The sequence below is a fragment of the Vollenhovia emeryi genome, unplaced genomic scaffold (assembly GCF_000949405.1).
Source record: "Vollenhovia emeryi isolate VEMERY1.0 unplaced genomic scaffold, V.emery_V1.0 DF939187.1, whole genome shotgun sequence".
Taxonomy (NCBI): domain Eukaryota; kingdom Metazoa; phylum Arthropoda; class Insecta; order Hymenoptera; family Formicidae; genus Vollenhovia; species Vollenhovia emeryi.
In genome coordinates, this window is record NW_011967179.1 from 365,584 (window position 1) to 385,466 (window position 19,883).

General features: G+C 40.0%; 2 protein-coding genes across 2 annotated transcripts in view; one reads left to right on the forward strand and one right to left on the reverse strand.

The window, feature by feature from the left end:
- Window positions 1-19,883, forward strand: part of LOC105562480 — a 201,195-nt gene that overhangs the window by 34,328 nt on the left and 146,984 nt on the right. The gene's annotated exons all lie outside the window — the stretch shown is intronic.
- Window positions 18,179-19,883, reverse strand: part of LOC105562482 — a 5,184-nt gene continuing 3,479 nt past the window's right edge. Inside the window, exons 2-5 of the mRNA XM_012013355.1 lie at window positions 19,531-19,657; window positions 19,258-19,307; window positions 18,935-19,052; window positions 18,179-18,317 (exon numbers count right to left, since the gene is read on the reverse strand). Of these exons, the coding sequence (XP_011868745.1) occupies window positions 18,226-18,317; window positions 18,935-19,052; window positions 19,258-19,307; window positions 19,531-19,657 (387 nt within the window). The 3' untranslated portion in view covers window positions 18,179-18,225. The remainder of the gene's footprint in view (window positions 18,318-18,934; window positions 19,053-19,257; window positions 19,308-19,530; window positions 19,658-19,883) is intronic.

The window sequence follows — 19,883 nt, forward strand, 5'->3', positions numbered from 1 at the left end:
CCGGCCTACCGCCCAATTCGAGCGCGTGGCGAGATGTGCGCATAGCATTATCGATCGCCAGGCGGTCACATCTTGCCACGCGCTCGAATTGGGCGGTAGGCCGGCCTAAGACAACGATTTTTAATAATTAATTAATCGTTAACTATTACGAAAATTGCAAAATGGTACAGGACTTTTCCGTTCATCTCGATCCGTTCTACCTTCTCAAAAATTTTGTCGGATATGGAAAGACTCACCCTGTATATCAAATTGTGTAATTTTCTCGTCTGTTATTTTTTTATGAAAATGCAGAAAGCAAAGTTGGTAAGAAGATACACAAAATGCTTCTTATCTGGGAGAATATTTGTTGCGTAACCCTTCATACGTATTTTCTTTCTCAAACACGTAACCTTCCTCAAATGCACACTTTTAAATAACCTCGCCCATGGAAAGGGAATATATATTTTTGCTCGGAAAATTTCTTGGTTTTTCTTGCAGAGTAAACATCAGTCAGAAACACAATTCCTTTTATTATGTAATATCAGGCCCGTAACAAGACAGCAAATCCCAGCGTTGAATCCCGCGTGGTGTATAATTATAATCATTAGGAAAGAGCCGGTGCGTGTTATCTCTTCAATACAGCGCGGTTGTCCAATTGTTTTCGGTCGTTAATGAGAGAATGAAAAACTTCCGCTTTACGGGGGACGACATGGAGTTGTAACGGCATGCAAAATAATTAACATTTTCTATCCCAAAGTTAATTAGCATCTTCCATTACGTGCATTTTGTAATAAACGTATCTTTCTATGAAATTGTTAAATAAATACGAGTTTACAAAGATGAGCGAGATGTATAAATAATACGTCCCGTCGGAGAGACAAAGGGACGCGCTGAAAAAAAAAGTATGCCATTATATTCTGCCTGGTTACGACTCAAAATCTCCTCCACGACGGAATCCTTTGTGTTTGCCATAGTGTCGGAAGTAATGGAAGTCCTCTCACTTAAATGAGATTTATCTTTGACGTGCCGTCCCCGCATTATTTTTTTTTGTCGGACATTCCTCTTCCTCGAAGCGACACTCCGATATTTTTCAACGGCAAAAACAGATGCTATTTACACCTCCATCGGTCATCGAAATTGTCCAGACTTGAGAGCTGCCTGCCGAATAAACCCCGGCGCGTTTAATTCTTAGAATTCTCCGCGCGTAAGACAAGCATATTAAAAAGGAGCGGAGGCAAAAGGGCCACAATGGTATTCTAGTCTCCCGGCTTCCGAACTGTGCGCGCGCTGTGTGTTCGAAGCGCATTTACATATAATACTTGTTTGAGTCACTCTGGTACCTCTGTCTGTCCCGAAATGAGCTACCCGCATTTCGAAGTCAACAAACGCGCTTTTCGTTGCCCGTGCGGCAGTGTTTCTCAAAGGGTGTGCGCTCGCGAGAAATTGAAATGTTCCGCCACCGCGGGTACCGCGCGTCGCATGACATTTGTAAACTTTCATCAGCGCTCGCTTTCGAATTCAAATGCACGACTCGCATTCGATTTAAACGCATCGTAATTAGATACTCGCGCGAAAAGCCGTTGTTATATCGTTAGCGGGAAGGTACGAGAGTTGGCGCTCTATGGAGACGCGACACGTGTAGGAGGAAGCCGAAGAGGGTCACGAGGGAACGGTCGCGCGATCGGCGCGTTAAAATAATGGCGGTCGATAGAGCGAGTCGACGGCGAGGTCAGGTTATACGAAGCGTGAAAAGAGGCCCCGCCGGACAAAGGAAGGAGAGAAAGAAGGAATTAAGGAAGGAAACGAACGCGCGAACGACAAGTCGCGCAAAGTGCGGAAAGGGCCCGTCCCCCCTCCCCCTCCGCCCCTCGCGCGACTTCGAGGAACTCATTTGTGAGAATCGTAAAGCGATTGCTGCCTTCTTGCCCCAGCCGGCGGCTAAAGTCAAACAAGAAATTGCATAAAACCGCCGGCGGGTCTCCGGTGTAAAAAGCGCCATGTGCGCGCGGAGCACTTACCTGTACGTTGGAGAACGGAGCGAAGAGTGAGAGAGAGACAGAGGAAGGGAGTGGGAACGGGAGGGAACGAGTACGAGAAGGAAAGGTCGAGAGTGGAGGCAGGGGTCGAGGAAAGAAAGATGCGTTTTTAACACACGCCCTTTGTGCGCCTGCAGCGCGCGGTTGCTGCGCGGTTGCGTAACGATTTCCGAACGAAGCGGAGATCCGTTCGTGCTGTCCGGCGAAAATAAACGCGACCGCGCTCGTTCGTTCGGTAGCGATAAAAGTGCAAATAACGCGGACGGGCGAAATTACGCCGCTGTCGTGCAAAAAAATTATACCCTTATTTATTGAAAAAAAAAGAGAGAGAGAGATAAACTTGCCCTCGCCCGGCGCGGGACTCAGTCGATCGCGGAGTTTTGTATATGAAATGTTTATCAATATCGACTGTGACAAAGTACTTTATGTGCAATTTGTTATGTATAGTAATTACGCATTTAGCGCGTCTATACATAAACAAATATCTATATATCTATACATAAATTCTTTATTCCACCAATATTTTGCACAAACAAAATTCCGCGTTGTAATTGTCAGTAAATTATTTAATATAATCTGAACATTACCTTGAACGGTTTATTTTGTGTGAAAAAACGTACACACATTGAAAACAAGGTAGTTACTTCGTAAAATCATTTATGTGAGAATTGTTTCAAATTTTTGCCGTTTATTCTTTACATTAATACGCGCAAAATAAGACTAATTAAATTAAAATTGACCGTCTCAAAGTTCTAAAAGAAAATGTTAAAGTTTGCTATGTTACACGAAATATTACGTGTGATACGCGTTAAAAATATTATTACACGCAACAATGTGATTCGTTGTAATATTATTACACGTGAAATATTATTTACACATATTATTATGTGTTAAAATATTAATATTTGCGTTTGCGAACGCAAATAATGGCACTTTTTTTTTAAGCTTAACGGTGAGCGAGATTTGTATGAGAAACAAATATGTTATAGAGTAAAATAGAACGAATAACTGAAAAAAAAAATCAAAATTATTGGCCGTTCCGTTTCAACAATATAAACAGTTAAAGCTGAAAAATGGGAAGAATTATGTAGTAGACATGTAGTGTAAGAGATGTGGCAGCTGCGACTCAAATTATAATCTTTCGAATCTATTTTACATTAGGCATTAATCGTAGGTGTATTGTTTAGAACAATATTTCATCAAGATATATCATTGTAATAATTGAGTGCTGGTTCCTGTCTGGAAGAAACTTTTGTAACGACAAATGCGGTCTTCTCTTATTTCACGAAACATGATACAGTGTTAGCAACGTACTTTTCCTTTAAATTTTTCATGGCACGCGAGATAATTAATAGAGCGTACATCATCTTCGTTTGCATAAGACACAGACGTCGTTGTTTGTATTCCGATTAAACCAATCGGAGCGCACGCACGTCCATCCAGTTTCCCGTGTTTGGAAGTGAGTGATTATTAATTGCGAGTTAGCGCCGGTAAGAAAATGGGAAGTCATGGGAGGTAGGTGTCTAAGAAGCGTTTTATATAACGCGACGCTCGGCGTATCCGCGACTAACCGCAGTGGCACCGATGCGGAATACAAAGGACATCGGAATTGGAAAGTAAAAGTTAGCGCGAGTCGCGAAGGTAGCCTCCCGCAGACGCGATAAGTGAAAGACTACGAGAAAAGGAGCATCGATCTGAAAATGGAAGCTAATTGTCGTACTTTCTCGCGTTATCGCTCGCGATGGGGCGGAGGTAGGAAAAAGTTTCACCGACGCCGTCGCGGATCAACGTGAAATGTCGTCGAAGTGGCACGTCGCGCGTCTAACCCGAGGCCTCTTACGGTCGCGTTTTCCAATTTGCCATGCATGACAAGAGATTATCAATCATTCATATCCGCAGGCGTTGTATCACGCCGATTAACCTCCGTGCTCGAAGCTATTGACAAGAAAGCACTTGATGTGTGTCTGCGATCTTCAGGTACTTCGGTAAAACTATCTAATAGAATAGTTTACAGATGAGATATGAAAGTCGTATGCTATACTTTGCGTATGTTTCATCGTTTGAAGATTTGAGGTCCGTTGAAATTCTTTTCGTACATTTGATTATAATTTTATTGACATAATAAGATAAATAAAATTGAAAGGGCTATTACGGTAAAAATGTTTCGGGCATAGAAACTTGTGAAAAGAATAGAAGTAAAATTTTAAGACGTGAACTTCTGAATCCAATATACATTTACATTAATTAGCAAACAAAGTTATGACAAATTTTTCGGAACCGTGAAGTTTTTCCAAAAGTTGAAACCTACCCGAGTCAAAATTTTGGTACTATTTTGACACTTTTAAAGATAATTTACACCTACTTAGCTGATCTGTACACCTATGGTACATAGACCAGCAATAACCTACTTTGATTACATTATATTTTTACTCCTCCCTTGAATCTTTAATTCTAAAAATTTACTTTAGCTCCTATTTAAAAGGACGTACTTTAATGCTAAACTGGCAAAAGTAGAAATTTCCGACACTATCAGTTTTAAAGTTGCATCAGGTTAAAGGAGTAAATTTTGTTCTTGCAGTTCGACCTCTTTTACTGTCTTAGGTCCTACTATAAAATTAAAGGTTCAACAAAGGGCCAAAATTTCGACTCGAGTAAAGTTACATCTGTCTTACAGAGTTTAAATAGTACTTGTGTATCTTTACATATTGAAGGCTAATAAAAAGTGTCCTTCTTTTTTATTTTTATGTTACTGCGCAACGTATCCGAGATTTATCAAGGTCGCGGATCATTTCCGCAATTTCCTTTTCACCACGAGCGTTTCCTTGTGAGAAAACGTCTTTCCTGGCGGTTTAATATTTCATTTAATGGAGTATAAATCGGGAAAGCGTTCTTATACTTACGCGGCGTTCTTTATACTTACGCGGCGCGAGGAGTTCGCGTTCTAAGTCGACCTTTAACGGCTTTCGCCACGCGAAGCGCGTTTTACGATCGCCTCGTGTTTTGAAGATCACTATAATTACAAATTATTTACGCGCGTGTGTGGCTCCGTGACCCTTTCATAAGTGAAATATGTTTTTAATTCTCAGACCTCGGGTATCCAAGACCGTTTATTGGGTTGTCACATTTTTCTACTTGCGGCAAACTGTCCCGCTTCTAAACGGCGACGATCAAACGCGCTCTTAAGCGTCACATTCTGCGAATTAGCTTTCGAATAATTTCACCGAAAAAATTATATTCTAATCTTAACAATATATTCTTAATTTAAGATGTTCCAAAAAACACGATGTTAAGAAATATTCTTCTTCATTGAAGAACACAATGTTTTCGGTGTTACAGCAATCTAAAATGTTTTTATTCGATGTTCCAATTTATCAAACGCGCACGATCTGTTTGCACACGGAACGTGATTTTACGAAAGGAAAAAAAAAATACTGCGCTTGAAAACGAGAAACGAAAAATTATGGTTAACCATAATAACTAACGTACACCTCGAACACTTGTTCCACCGTTGCTCTTGAATATAGCCGTGGCAAATCTTGCCCGCAACTGCGAGATCATTAAGCATGTTATCTCGCAGAGAGAGAACGAATCTAAAATGTAATTTTAAAACGGCGCATCAGCGTGATTATGCCAGTTCTCGGTCGTTATTTTTAAACATAATCGTTCCTGCGAGCACTGGCGAGGAATAAACGTACGATCTTGCTTCTCTCCCGTTCGCCGGCTCTCAACCGGCAACTCGCGCGCTTCGACCTTTATCGTCCTTCGCCTTACGAAATAATTCTGCGCGCGGGAGGATTAATCGCCTCCACCTTCGTTCCCTTCTCCCGCGCCCCGTGTGCGCGAAGATACATCTCGATGGGGCCGGTAAGCGCACGTAAGCGAGAAAGAAAGCAAGCGGGCGAGCAAGCCGAACGCGTATGCACGTGCACATGCACATCCGACTCTTCCACGGCAAATGCCGCGTTGTGTGGAGAACGTGTTCTAGGTCTAATGTCGATGTAGCACGGACGGGCGCAGGAAAGGAAGGTCGACGAGGAGAAACGAAGAGGTGGTGGAGGAGGAGGAGGAGGAGGAGAAGGGATCGAAGATGCGCCGTCCAGCTTTCTCGACTCACGTCGCGATTAACCCTCTCGAGACTGGAGACAATGGCCCGTATCCACGTAGTTGTTCGTATCGTAGTTCTGGATTTACCAGTCCCGCTCTTGCTCTTTCCCGTGATCGCGACGTGTCAAGTTAACAATTACCGGTCACGAAAGCGGCACCGGCGCGGTTGAATCGCTATACAGGACGGCTTGGGATTATCGTCCATGCACATCTAACTATTTAACGGTACACCCGAGTCGAAGTTTCGGCCCTATGTCGAATCTCTGATTCTATTATATAGTAGGACCTAAGACACAGTAAAAGAGGTCGAACTGCAAGTACATATTTTCTTCTATTTCAAAACTGATGATGTCGGAAATTTCTACTTTTATCAGTTTAGCATTAAAGTAGGCCCTTTTAAGTAGGAGCTAAAGTAACTTTTTAGAATTAAATATTCGAGGGAGGAGTAAAAAAATATAATGTCATCAAAGTAGGTTATCGCTGGCCTATGTAGGCGTACAGATCGGCTGAGTAGGCGTAAATTATCAATGTATAATTTATAAAACTTTATCGATTAACAATAATGAACTAGTAATAATTGAAATAACTGCAAGTATAACAGATGGTGATCGTTTCGTTCTATAATAATACATAACACATACGCACACAAACCAATCTTGTTCTTCTTTAATAAAAAAAAATTTTTTTCACTTGAGAGCACGGAGATGGACAAAGATTGTTTGTAAGACATTCTATTGCTCGGCGTTCGAGCTGCAAATACCCTCTAGCTAATTATGCAAGAAGTCCGATTCAATCTTCTCTTCGTTTCTAGCAGCTCTTCTCACAAGGCAACCCCCTCCCCCCCCCCCTACTACGATTTCCTTTATTTACTTTAATGGACGTGCACGCGCTGATTTGTTCCACTCGTGGGAATAAGGCCGTTCACGAGATTGAACTCGGAATATTCGCTTTCGTGCTCCTTGAACGTTCTGAAATATCTGTATCAATAAGATCGGGGTCTTGTAACCATACAATGTGCCCTTTCGATTCCGCCGCCGCCGATCTGGAACGCAATCATCTTGTTCGATATAGAATTCTGGTACCGAAGATATCGAAGATTTGCGGCGTGAGTTTCGAACGCGGCATTGGAATCTTTTCAAAGCAATTTCGCTCTACGATCTCTTTTCGCATTTTCCTTTTAGTCCCCTCTTATTCTCATGTATTGTTAATACGGACGGTGGTCGACTAGAAAATTTTCCAACATTCATGTCAAATAATATTGTACACGTGCAAGTTCTTAAATGTTTTCTGTAATTGTACTCAGTGAAGCCGCAAAAATATTGAACGACACTAATAAGTTGAGGCCTTTTTTCCCCTCTATTTAAGTCCGCGTTTAAAAAGTCAATATGAAAACACGTATCCTGGTCCTTTTGAAAAAACAGCTAAATGCTTTAAATTGATTTGATTAGGGATTTTAAGGTAGTTCTTTCTCAACCATGCTAGTCAAAATGAGACTTGATCAATAAAGTTCAATAGACGATGAATTCTTTTATATTAAATTCAAAAACAGATTTTTAAACACTATTTGCTTCTCAGAGCGTTGATTCTGACAACATCGCATTTCATCGTAAATGCGATAAATTGTGGAAAGATATTTTAATTATCATAATGGAAAATCAGTTACGGTATAAAGGGCGTTTTATAAAAATGAGAGTGTTAGAGAAGAAGCGAAAACGCAAAGAACACTTAACCAAAAAACAAAGAGAGTGGCACAACCTACGTTGCCACATCCGCAAAGCATGATCGTGCATGAAAAAGTTCACCTAGTTAAATTTTTCTTTGGACTTATCATACTGTGATACCGTACGGTCAGCGTCGTTGAAATTTAAACATGCACTTCTTTAAACATTCAACTACTCGATTTCAATCCTTACTATAGATTTTTTGCTACTGACAAATACACGTGCCCAAGTGTCAGGTTTTCTACCTCAGCAGCCAATGGCGATAAGCGAAATGTTAAAAACAGTTAATTTTAAGTGATTATATCTCGGAAACTATACGGTAAATCAAACCCAAATTTTACACACGTGCGTATTAATATCTAAATTAGTTTCGCTGCGGGTCTAAAGAAAATCTGTAACTTCATCATGTTTGACTACCTTAAACTGTTTTCACGAACACACTCGTTAAAAGATTTGGCGCCTCTAGCTCTCTGTGGCTGGCACCCCTGTCCAATCATCCAGTTAACTATTTGACACAATAATTTCGAAAACTATTATGCACAATACATAGTGATCGATGGATTTTTATTACGCTGAGCTCTATTATATCCGCACGTGCCCCTAAGAGACGGTTTTTATGAGAAGCGTCTCACGCGGCGTTCCCGCAGTCAAGGGCTTCTCGTTGTCCCTGAAGAAGCCTCATCGTTTCTGCCGATCGATCTCCGTGCCACGCTAGCCTTCGGGCGAGCTCTCGGCCGCATTGAAGTCACCCTTTCAACCTGCTTCGTGAACCTCTTATCTGCACGCCGCGTCCATTAACCTCTGTCCCTCTCCTTCGTTACAAGGAACACGACCGCGCACAAAAGCACGCACGAAGATGGGAAAGGGGTAATGGTGACTCCGGTGCTCATTTCAAAACATTATTTTCAGCTGCGGCCACATTGTTACGTGACAAGATCTGGAGTCTGGATAAACTTTATCAGATTCCGCGCGACCTCGCGACGCAGGTTTAGACTTAACATAGAGATCCTGAGTTCTGTTTCATTGTCGGTGCAGCATTTTCAGAAACATGGCTTCTGTATCAGCTGAAGATGCGTGGAGGTGATGCCGCGATTTGTTTAATTTTCGTTTAAGATAAATATGAAAAAAACGCAGATGTTGCACGGCTAGGTGGAAATATTGGAATGCGAGCCGGTATCTTGACTATTGTATTCAGAAACGTGGCGCGGAATGACAACAAAAAAACTGGAGGCGACATTTAATTTTGTCTGAAACACGCGTTGTCACGTAGACTTGTGGGCGAGTAATATTTGCAGTTAAATCGCTCGCGGTATTTTTCAATGATTTAAGATATCGATAAATATCCACGACGCATTACAGGATACCGCCGCGGGCCAGGCAACATCTAATATCCGACGTACGCTCTTGCCATATTTACGTTAACACGTTGAGCAAGTCATCCTTCATCGGCGCTGTATCCCTCGGCAACACCCGCGGACGTCGGGAGAGGCCTCGTTCTAGCCGTGCCACGGGGACGGGGTATTCAATTTTTACAAATCCCCGGCAGGGCCACGGCAAAGGGCACGAGTCGTTGGTCGGCCTATGTAGCCTTTTACGACCGACCCTTCTTCTCCCAATTACGCGCTTCGCGACACACCGAGCGGACATTATAACGTTCGACCCGGCCTACGATCGCCCTCCCGTATCCGATGTCATCGTCGCCGAAAGGGCATCCACCGGGTCGATCGTTACACACACACCCGATCGTCCTGGGAACGCACCAGCCGTATCGAGAGCGCGGGCTGTCCACGAGACCCGGCGGCCTCCTAGGACGCGTCACTCCGCGTGTTCTCCGCATCCATTCTTCTCGCGCGGAGCCGAGTATCGTCACGTCCTTCTCCCACAGTTACCGTGAGTGGACGTCGTCCTTGCATTGAAAAAGCAGCAAGGTCGTTCAGGACTTATATAGCTCGATCCGACTGGCCACAGTTCGAAGCTCTCGGCCGCTAGTCCTGTCGCGCGTCCTTTTTGATCCTGTCTTTCGCCTCTCTCGCTCTCCTTTCCTCTCACGCTTCGCCCTCAGCCAGTATTCCCCCCCCTCCCTCTCGCTCTTTCTCTCACTCGGAGATGTCCTACCTTTATGATTCTCGGCGTGTATGGAGCAAGGCGTACGTTACTTATCCGCGTGCGGCCGCAGGCGCTGCCGCGTACGAAGTTCCGAGCTGATATACGATAGCGGATACCTAATCTCAGCAAGTGGCTTTGAAAAAAGTGAAGCGACGCCGACGGAATGTGGTATGCGAGGCGTGCTTGCTCTAACATACGACGACGGGGGTTATATATGGGGCAAAAGTTCGGCGGGGAATTTGGGAACGGCGAGACACTGAATCGGCGAATTCGATCCGCCATAATCTTCACCCCGACATAGGAGACGTACCGTTATATATTTTGCACCGAGAAGATAGAACGAATGAATTTTACAAGCGATGTGTTGTACTGGGGCCTTCGAAATAATACATCTTCTACGAAGTTTTGATAGGGAGATATCGCCGGAAGAGAAAAACCCTTGTATAATTATGCAAAGGCTAATTTTATTGTACAGGGTGAGACTTTTTATAATCTTAACAGACAAATAAACAATTTTTTTGTGAAATTGAATATTTTCGAAATATTTGCCTGTCAAGATTAAAACGATTCACCCTGTACAATCCACATGATTTTTATTTTTATTAGCCTCTTATAAATATTATTCGGATTATTTCTCGTTCGTATAACTTGCCAATACATAGCGCGGATTTTTTTCGATATTATTGCGAAACAGTTGAAATAAAACGAGATTGGTAATCAATGTAAAAAAAAAACGTGTTGTAACTCCTGAAATTATATTGTACAATCACGTTTGATTTGGACCTCTCTCTCTCTCTCTCTAATTTGTAATAGATCGTGAAATTCGTAATTTGCGTTTCGAGCGAAAATTCTATTTCGCAGAAATACAAGAACATCCAGGGGGCTACCGCATAAAGGAAAGAAAAATAGAAAATTGCAGATACACAAAAGCCGTTTAAAATATGAAAGCAAAGTCGAAGCGAAAGCGCAGTCGAAATTTTGTTTGCGAAGAGGACGGCAAACGCGAGGTCATCTCTAGCCAACAATTGAACGTTAACGTCCGTTATCAGCCTTGCAACAATCGCAGTGAACTGTTTTCCGTAGATGACGAATCTGCAAGGGAATGTGAGGAGTGTGCGTGTTCCGTGCGAAATTTCGTTCTCTCGCATTTATCCAGGTGGACGCATACTTTATTTATGCTCTTGCTTTTCCCAGTCGGTCGCTTTTCAACGATTACTTGATTATGCTCGTCGCCGTCGTGTCACCAGATTTGAATTACGACTTGAGTTATGATGATCTATTATACTCTATTTTTCGGTTTTATGCGCGAATATACGTAGCGAGAGTGATATAAACGTTCCTAAAAGGAATCGTATTTCGGATCGAGACTGGCGCACCGGATTAGATGTATTTTTAACGAAAATTATTCATGTTTCACGAATCTTTCTGTGAAATGAAAAACATCGAGATGGCATGGATTTATAAACAAGTTTTATTTCATCCGATTTTATATACGTAGAGAGTTCGTATTCGTTTCAAGTAAACGAAATAGAATCGCGCCTTTCAAAAGGTTCTCGTGGATAATAAAAAGTGTTTACGTAAGAATTAATCGTAACGAAATAGTGCTTTCAATACTTGTCAGATGATTCTATCTTTTTATATCTCAATGGATTTTAAAGAACATATCGATTATTCGCTTGACGATTAAATTATAATCTGGGCTCTTAAGGGGATCCTAAAGCCGTCTGTTTTATCGATATTCTTTGTTAGAAGTAATCTTTTAATTGGCTTTATAGAAGTGCAGAACTCTTTCAGCAAAATCTAGACTATGCTGGTCGACTTTATATTATATTTCTCGAACCAAATTCTAGCAATATGAACTTGGAATTAAAAATGTCGATAATGAACGTTTTTAATTCCGTCTCCTATTTTATCGACACTGATCCAGTTCGCCAGCGGCTTCAGGATTCCCTTACGAGTTTTCGTAAAAATGTGGCTACATGTACGTCTGTTATACAAAATTCAATGTTTCAATCGTAACATATCGAGTATGAATATGCATAAAATGTTACGAATCTCTCGAATTTCGAACGCGTAAATATCTTGCTGTCCAAAAGCTCGCGAATGTAAAATCATCATTTGCGAAATACAAGGCTCAAAATAAATGCATGATTTAGCGCAACAGTTCCGGGCGCGGAGGCCTTCGGCGAAAAAATGTATCAAAACACATTCGGTCGACAAACTTTTATTGCCGTTGTAAAACATATTCATGTATGTGGCATATTGTGCCGTCGCGAGGTCACTTCCTCGCAATCGATTCCGACTGCATCGCAAGCACGAAGTATCACGCGCGAGATCTGCTCCGGACAATAAAATTTCATGTTTTATCTTCACGTGCCGTGAAAACGTTTCTATTTATTCCGATTTTATACTGATCGTGTCGAGGGAGAATCGTCTTTCTACTGAAAAAGACTACTCCGTTTTATAAAACCGACTTTACCTCGGCGCGCTCGCGAGAACGCGCGGTGCGTTTCTTTATCGTCGGTAACACATGCTAAAATTAAATTCCATATTTCTTTATAGACGTTTCTGCGATGTATCTTTATAAACGGGGCGTTTTTGTCACAATATATATATATATATATATATATATATATGGTGCAATTATGGTAGTTAAATTGTTCGATGGAGATCGGGGAAATGCGCGTGCAGCGCACGAAATGTTATAAATATTAATTTGCTCTAGAATTGCAAGAAATCGCGATAAATCCCGCGGACTTTCGCGCGCCCGCGCGCGCCACGGCTTTATTGTTGCGCAATTGATTTATTTTTCAGTTTACATGCAAATGCGCGAGATGAGTGAAATCGAGACTTGTCCTCGGCGAAGAAAAAGACATAGGCAGGACGAAAGTGTTTGCAAATGAGCTTGCCTTTATTGCTCCGTGCTTTGTAGGAGAAACAGTGCGTGTCGGGAAGTATCCGTGCATCGGTACCAGTTTTTGCCGCTCTCGGCACGATTTTGTTTCGTTTAATTCTTTCTTCCTTATCGCGGCTGCGATCCAAAAGCTTGAAGGATAACGCATCATTATCTAACAAGCCGGGGCTAATTAGCGCCCACGAACAAATGAGAAAGTTGCATTTAAGGTAGTTATTTCGTAAAATCGTTTATGTGTGAATTGTTTCAAATTTTTACACTTTATGCTCTACATTAATACGTGCCAAATAGGACTAATTAAATTAAAATTGAACGTCTCAAAGTCCTGAAAAAATGTTATACACTATATATTACGTGTAAAAATACACGTTAAAAATATTATTACACGTAACAATGTGATTCGTTGCAATATTATTACACGTGAAATATTATTTACACATATTATTTTGTGTTAAAATATTAATATTTGCGTTTGCAAACGCAAATGATGGCACATGTTATTTTTTTCAAGCTTAACGGTGAGCGAGATTCGTATGAGAAACAAATATGTTATAGAGTAAAATAGAACGAATAATTGGAAAAAAAATCAAAATTATTGACCGTTCCGTTTCAACAATATAAACAGTTAAAGCTGAAAAATGGGAAGAATTATGTAGTAGACATGTAGGGTAAGAAATGTGGCAGCAGCGACTCAAACTATAATCTTTCGAATCTATTTTACATTAGGCATTAATCGTAGGTGTATTGTTTAGAACAATATTTCATCAAGATATATCATTGTAATAATTGAGTGCTGGTTCCTGTCTGGAAGAAACTTTTGAGCATTACTGTCGCGAAACAACTACCTTAAATGAGATGCACGGATATTCGTTGTATCGAAAAATTACCTTCGCATCGAATCTCTGTGATACGCCTGCATTGTTTTCACGTTACCTGTCGTACTTTTCCACGAACGTGCTCGCGAAAACGCGTTTGTCGATTTATCCCTCTTGTGGGAAATATACGACGCGTTGTCACGTTTCCCGTCGACTTTTCTCGATCAATTTTGGCATTTATTTCAATTTTAATCAATTTAATATACGTTCCCTTCACGCCGGAGCTACATTGCTACGACTGATTAAACGCGGAAGGGTCGAAAAGAAAACAGCGTAAAACGTTTACGGTTCATGCCTCGCGGTTTGCAACACGTAGATCCAGCGCGGGCGCGGCTTAAACGCGCGTCTCACAATGTATTAAAATCCAAGTACGTACGTACACGCCGTGCACTGTCACGCGCGAGCTATACGATCGTGAAAAATGTGCCGCCCGCCCGTGTAAATTTCACGCCGCACGCACTACGAGCGACGGTTCGCTCTAGACCTGCTGAACAAGTTTCCGAGATTTTATTTTTGTTAAGCGGCACGGGGCCTTATTATTTCGACGCGCGTGTTTGCGCACCCACGTTTAGACAATGCCACGTCGTACCTTTGCCAGGGAAAAAATGAAATTATAATGGATTCTCTCTCTCTCTCTCTCTCTCTCTCTCTCCCCCCTCTCTCTCTCTCTTTGTTTCTCTTTAGTGTGTTGTATTGACGAAATGCATTTCATAAATATATTATTCTCTTGTGCCCATTATGACAAAGGGACATACAATTCAAATTATAAAGCGACGTACGTATAAATCTCAAAGTCGTGTACGTTCAGTGATTTCTTTTATTCAATATTTTCGATATTGCAGAAGAGTAGGCATGTCCGAGGTTTAAGGGCTGGTGTGCAATACACGGAGTAAGCCAGTAAAGAGTAAGAGTAGGCGTAAGAGAGCCGTAATCTTTGCCTTTAGGTGTGAGGCAGCTAAAATAGAGGCATAATTTTCAAAATGTTCGTAGCACTGGCCGACCGCACTCCGATTCGCCGAGAGTTAAGCGTAAGAGCTGGAGCAGAAGTAAAATTGATGAATTTTCTTACTCCTGCCCTTACTTTTTTACGTCGGGCTTGCTCTCTGCGTATTTCAGAGCAGCCTTAATAGAAAGAAAGAGACACCTTCTTGCAAAATATTCCACAGTTAACAGAGATGTTATACGTATGTGATAAATAAAATTTAATTAGAAGTTGAGAAAAGATATATCGTTCAGGTAGCGAAATTCTTGAGTGATTCAAACACTTTCGCATATACAGTACCTAGTTGCATCTCAAAGGAAAAGTATTCTTATTTAAAACTTTGTTTTCCTTCGAAGTCTCTTCTCTTTTGTGTTGTAGAAGCCGCGGTGAGGTTTCCCTTAAAATCAACGAACTTAGGCGAGAAAATACCTAAAGCAGATAAGATTCCTTTCTCTCTCTCTCTCTCCCCCCTCTCTCTCTCTCTCCTTTTCTCTCGCTTTCTCTCGAATAGATCCGCATTCGACTGCAGTCTTCGAGAACGCGCGCGTCTCGCCGCATGTTGACGCATATCCTTCCACCATCCCCGTCCCTCGAACGCACGGCCCTCTCTCTCTTTCGTTGGCATTGCGCTCGAGCGTAGGAGCCACGTCGTCTGGGAACGGGTGTCAAGGGCGGCAGCAGGCCAGAAGGTGTCTGCTGGGGTTGGCTCCGCGGTGCACATACAATCGATATAGCCACTAAAGTTCATGGTGCGTCAGCCGCCGCGCCAACCGCCACCCAGTCGTCGTCGCCGCCGCCGCCGCTTTCCTGCGGCTTCTTTCGCCGAATCAGTTTTAGATCTCTGAAGAGGGACGAGTCCTCTTTGTCTTCTCTATCTAGAGACATTTTGCACATTATTCTCGTACACACACGCGACAATATGCATAACAGTTTGACCGAGTGCATCGAATTCGGTGGCACGTTTTGCCGTGGAATGCCTAGAACGCTTGTTCCTATGTAAACGTTATTCATCAACCGGATCTTTTATAAATTTCGAACGAGGGGGAAACCGCTGAGGGCATTGTGGTGTACAGATTTGTGGCATTCCTGGGCCATTACTAGGCGTTGCTAGGCATTTTTTTAGGCATTAGGCCTTGCTGGGGGTATTATACAAATAAAATAAGATAAAATAAGATAAAGTAACTGGACATTAGTGGGCATTGGTGTATGTACAAGATTTTGGTCAGAATGCCTGCTTTTATGTAAACCGTGGATGCAAACTTGACTCGGTAATATCTAAAATATAAGACAGATTAGTAATTGATGCTCTTGTGTGCATTACTAGCGTGCGAAAATTAAATTGCAAACATTTCGGTTCGTGTATAAATTTCGTAAAACGCAATTAAAAAAGAAAAGAATAGACCGATTGCGATTCTCTTTCAACTTTTACTAAGCATTTCGCATGGAGTCTTTTAGCCCCGCTCCACGTTCCGTTCGAATTTTAAACTAAATTCCGTAAATTTTTTTCCTTGCTGCGGCGCGCAACAGGAGCGCAATATCCGGGTGATGAGGTGTAACCATAAAGAGGCGACCCTCGTAAAAGGTATCACGCCGAAAACAACGTGCCGCCGAGGCTGAAAGCCGATCTTTGAAGGGACCGTCGTAAAACGCGCAGTTTCTAGATAAATGAAGCTTTCATACATATGCTAATCTACGGATTAACGCGTGAAAAATAGAGAGAGAGAGAGAGAGAGAGAGGTGATATTTATCACGACTTGATCTTCTCTGAGCAATTTATTTAATGTCGACGTGCGAGGAATATTCCTCTCTACCTTGTTGCACGATAATATGAACGTATTTTTTGATGGTTTGTTATCCTCTTAATAAAATTTTTTAATAAACGCGGATAAAAAGAATAGAAAAATTATTGCGCAATTTATTCGTAGGAAATTCTTTGAAAGTACTTGATGCTTTCAGGTTCTGATTACAAAGGTTTTACACATGCCATGTGGGTGTAGTTTTAATACAAAATATTTCTCACGAAGAATGTTTCGCATTATTAAAGCTGACGTCACAAGGGCTTTACCGCACACGTGTTTTCGAGTAAATTGCTCGTCAATCACCGGACTCATCTCAAATCCCGACAGTAAATTTCACGTAAAACACAACTTGTATTTTATATTAATTTTTGATATTATAAATTTTGTTGCACGAAAGATAGGTACACAAATTTGAAGAATATGAAATACTGTTAAGATCTCTGCTCTAATTTATCTACCTTTTTGAATTCTGTATATCATTTTGTATCTCGATATTTACATTACCATATTAATTGAATGCATTACGCAATAAATAATTATCGTTTCTTTTACTATTTTTATCGCCTCTTTACGATGTTACTAAAACTTTCGACAATTATTGCGATGGCGTTTTAACCTGAAACGGCCCAGTTATGTCACTTAGCTCATAACTTTGTTTTATAAATAATCGCGAACAACATGTCTTCTAATTGCTTTAGACGGGGCGATGTACGACCGACGTGAATGCGGCTTGTCTAGACTCTTAGGGCTTCATCCTTTAATGATTCAAGAGGCACTTAAATTAATTGGCCTCCTAATGTTAGAAATCAGTGAAGTTAAATGATATAATAAATAAGCAACATGTGGCAATACTAAACGGAGAAAATTAGTGGCGTATTATCAGTATTTATCTAGCTTGCAAAAATTCTGCGATACTTTCGTCCTAGTTCTTCTATTTCGATATATTTTCCAGGTAGATGCATTATAATTCCGGTCTATAATTTTTAATTACTTCATTACAAAAAAATTAAGTAAGAAATCGTTGAATACGTAGCATTGTATTTTCATCGGATCATTCTGACTCTTTTAATAACGCGATTAATATTTCACGTTCGATATTTGATAGAAAAAGATTGTACCTCATGCGCGTATTTTACAATTAATTTTCATTCATATGGATTTGTCATTTTGATTTGACAGTTGAATAATGATTTAAAAAATAAATACTATTTTGATTTTGATTAGAAGAGCATTTATAAAAATTACTTAATTTTTATTCCTCTTCTAATTTTTTATCCTGAGAACAATAAAACGGTGTAAATTTAATTAATGTAAAAAAGAAAATGCGATTAAGTTGCAATACTTTTTACAACTATTTAATATAATCTCTTTACTTTATTAAAGTTAAGAACAATCCATTTTTTATATTTCGAAGTACCGAATAGAATTTTCACTTGTTTAAAACAATTTAAAATATTTTAACATGTTTAAACAAATTTTAATCTATGAACACTTCAAGAAAATATCCAATAATAAAAACTCTCTACCATCATCAGTATATATTTCTATGGATATTTAAATTTCAGAAATCTGTATCTCAAGAATCTGTATTTATAGCCAAGAAGAAAATGATAGGGAAATTCAAACATTTTATGTGATATGTGACTTTTATATACTATTCTATATTTTGTGTAAAAACAATTTTTAAACTATAATATTTCAGAATACTATCAGATTTGTTGTAAAATATATCGAATTGTTGGCACCCCGCATTCCATGGATTTCAAGGTTTTCTCATACTTGGTTCCTTCGACTTTATCGCCTGCAAAACAGAGAATATTAAAATTTTGTTTTGTAACACTATAAATTAATGTATCACAATGTGTAACAAGCGTGCGCGTACGTGTGTGTGTCGTACATACAGGATGTTTGGTAATTACCGAACCATTTATGGGCAAATAGAGCGGATTAAACTGAATAGAAATGGCTTTTACTGTTTTGTAAGTTCCTCAACAATTAATGAGAAATTAATTAATATTGATTTAGAGTATGTTGGCACGGTTTAGCAAAATCAGATAATCTTTACGGCTGCTATACGCTATGTAAGCAATAACAGCTATACATGAGCGATACGGATGTCCAGTCTAATTGATACGCTGTATTGATACGTAGCCATTGTCGTTTACAAAGCGCTTCTTCCAAGCCTCATTGCGCGTAACAGCACAAACACTGGGCTATCTCTTTTCACGCGGACGCACTCCGATTCGCAGATCTTTATTAATTAATTTCTCATTATTTATTGCGAAAAATCACAGAATGGTAGGACTTTGTGTTCTTGTCTACGGTAGAGACGGTAATTACCAAGCAACCTGTATACAATCATACACACGGGCACACGCATACTGTACATATATGAATATGATTATTGAAATTGATCACCTTCTTCTTTGCACCTTTTGCAAATCTCATTGATGTCATCTAGCTTCTTCGGGTTACGAATGAGTTTCGTAATGTACATCCGAACTTTATCCCATATTAGTCCACCCTCTTCATCGATCTAGAATTGAAAGGTACATAATTAAATAAACAAAGTCAAAACATTTGTATTTAAATAGATGCCGTGTGATAATTAATTTAATGCATCTTTTAATTTTTACACTCTCCACATATATTATTTTGATATAGTGTAAATATATACTCGATTTAAACAAATTTTGTTTATGGAATTTAATTCTCTCTCTGTTTTAAATATACGTACTTACAAGATGGTTCTTTTGCGCTATACAGACAAGTATCTCAGGTGTGAGGCCCTCTGTAATATATGATGAATTAACTATAGGTTTCTGATAACACAGTTGCGGAAAATAGTATGTGCATCATTCCCGAGGAATTGCTTTCCGAAAAAGTGTTACTACAGTATGAATTTTTAATAAATAGCTTTCTCCGAGAGAGATAATATAGTTTTATTATAGTATCTACTTAAGTATATTAACAAAATATTTAATATTTATTTATAATTTTATTAAAACACTCACTTAAGACACCCAATTTCACAGCGCATTGTATGAACTTTATACGAAAAGAAATTAGTTCTCGAATATCAAACTGTTTTGATTTCAAAATTTCTATCACATGACTGATTATCTGCGCATCACTCATCATCTGAAATCCACAGAACAATGGAATAAAAAATTATTATTTCAACAATATTATTAAGTTTGCTTTGTTCTACGCTTTGTTCTTTCTTTAAATTGTTCATCTGTGAAAAATCATAATCTATCCCATTATGGAAGCAGTTGCAAATGGATATTTGCTATTAAGCTTAGAGAATTCTTTAATCCATAATTTAAATATTTTTTGGGACACATGATTTAAATTGAACACTTAA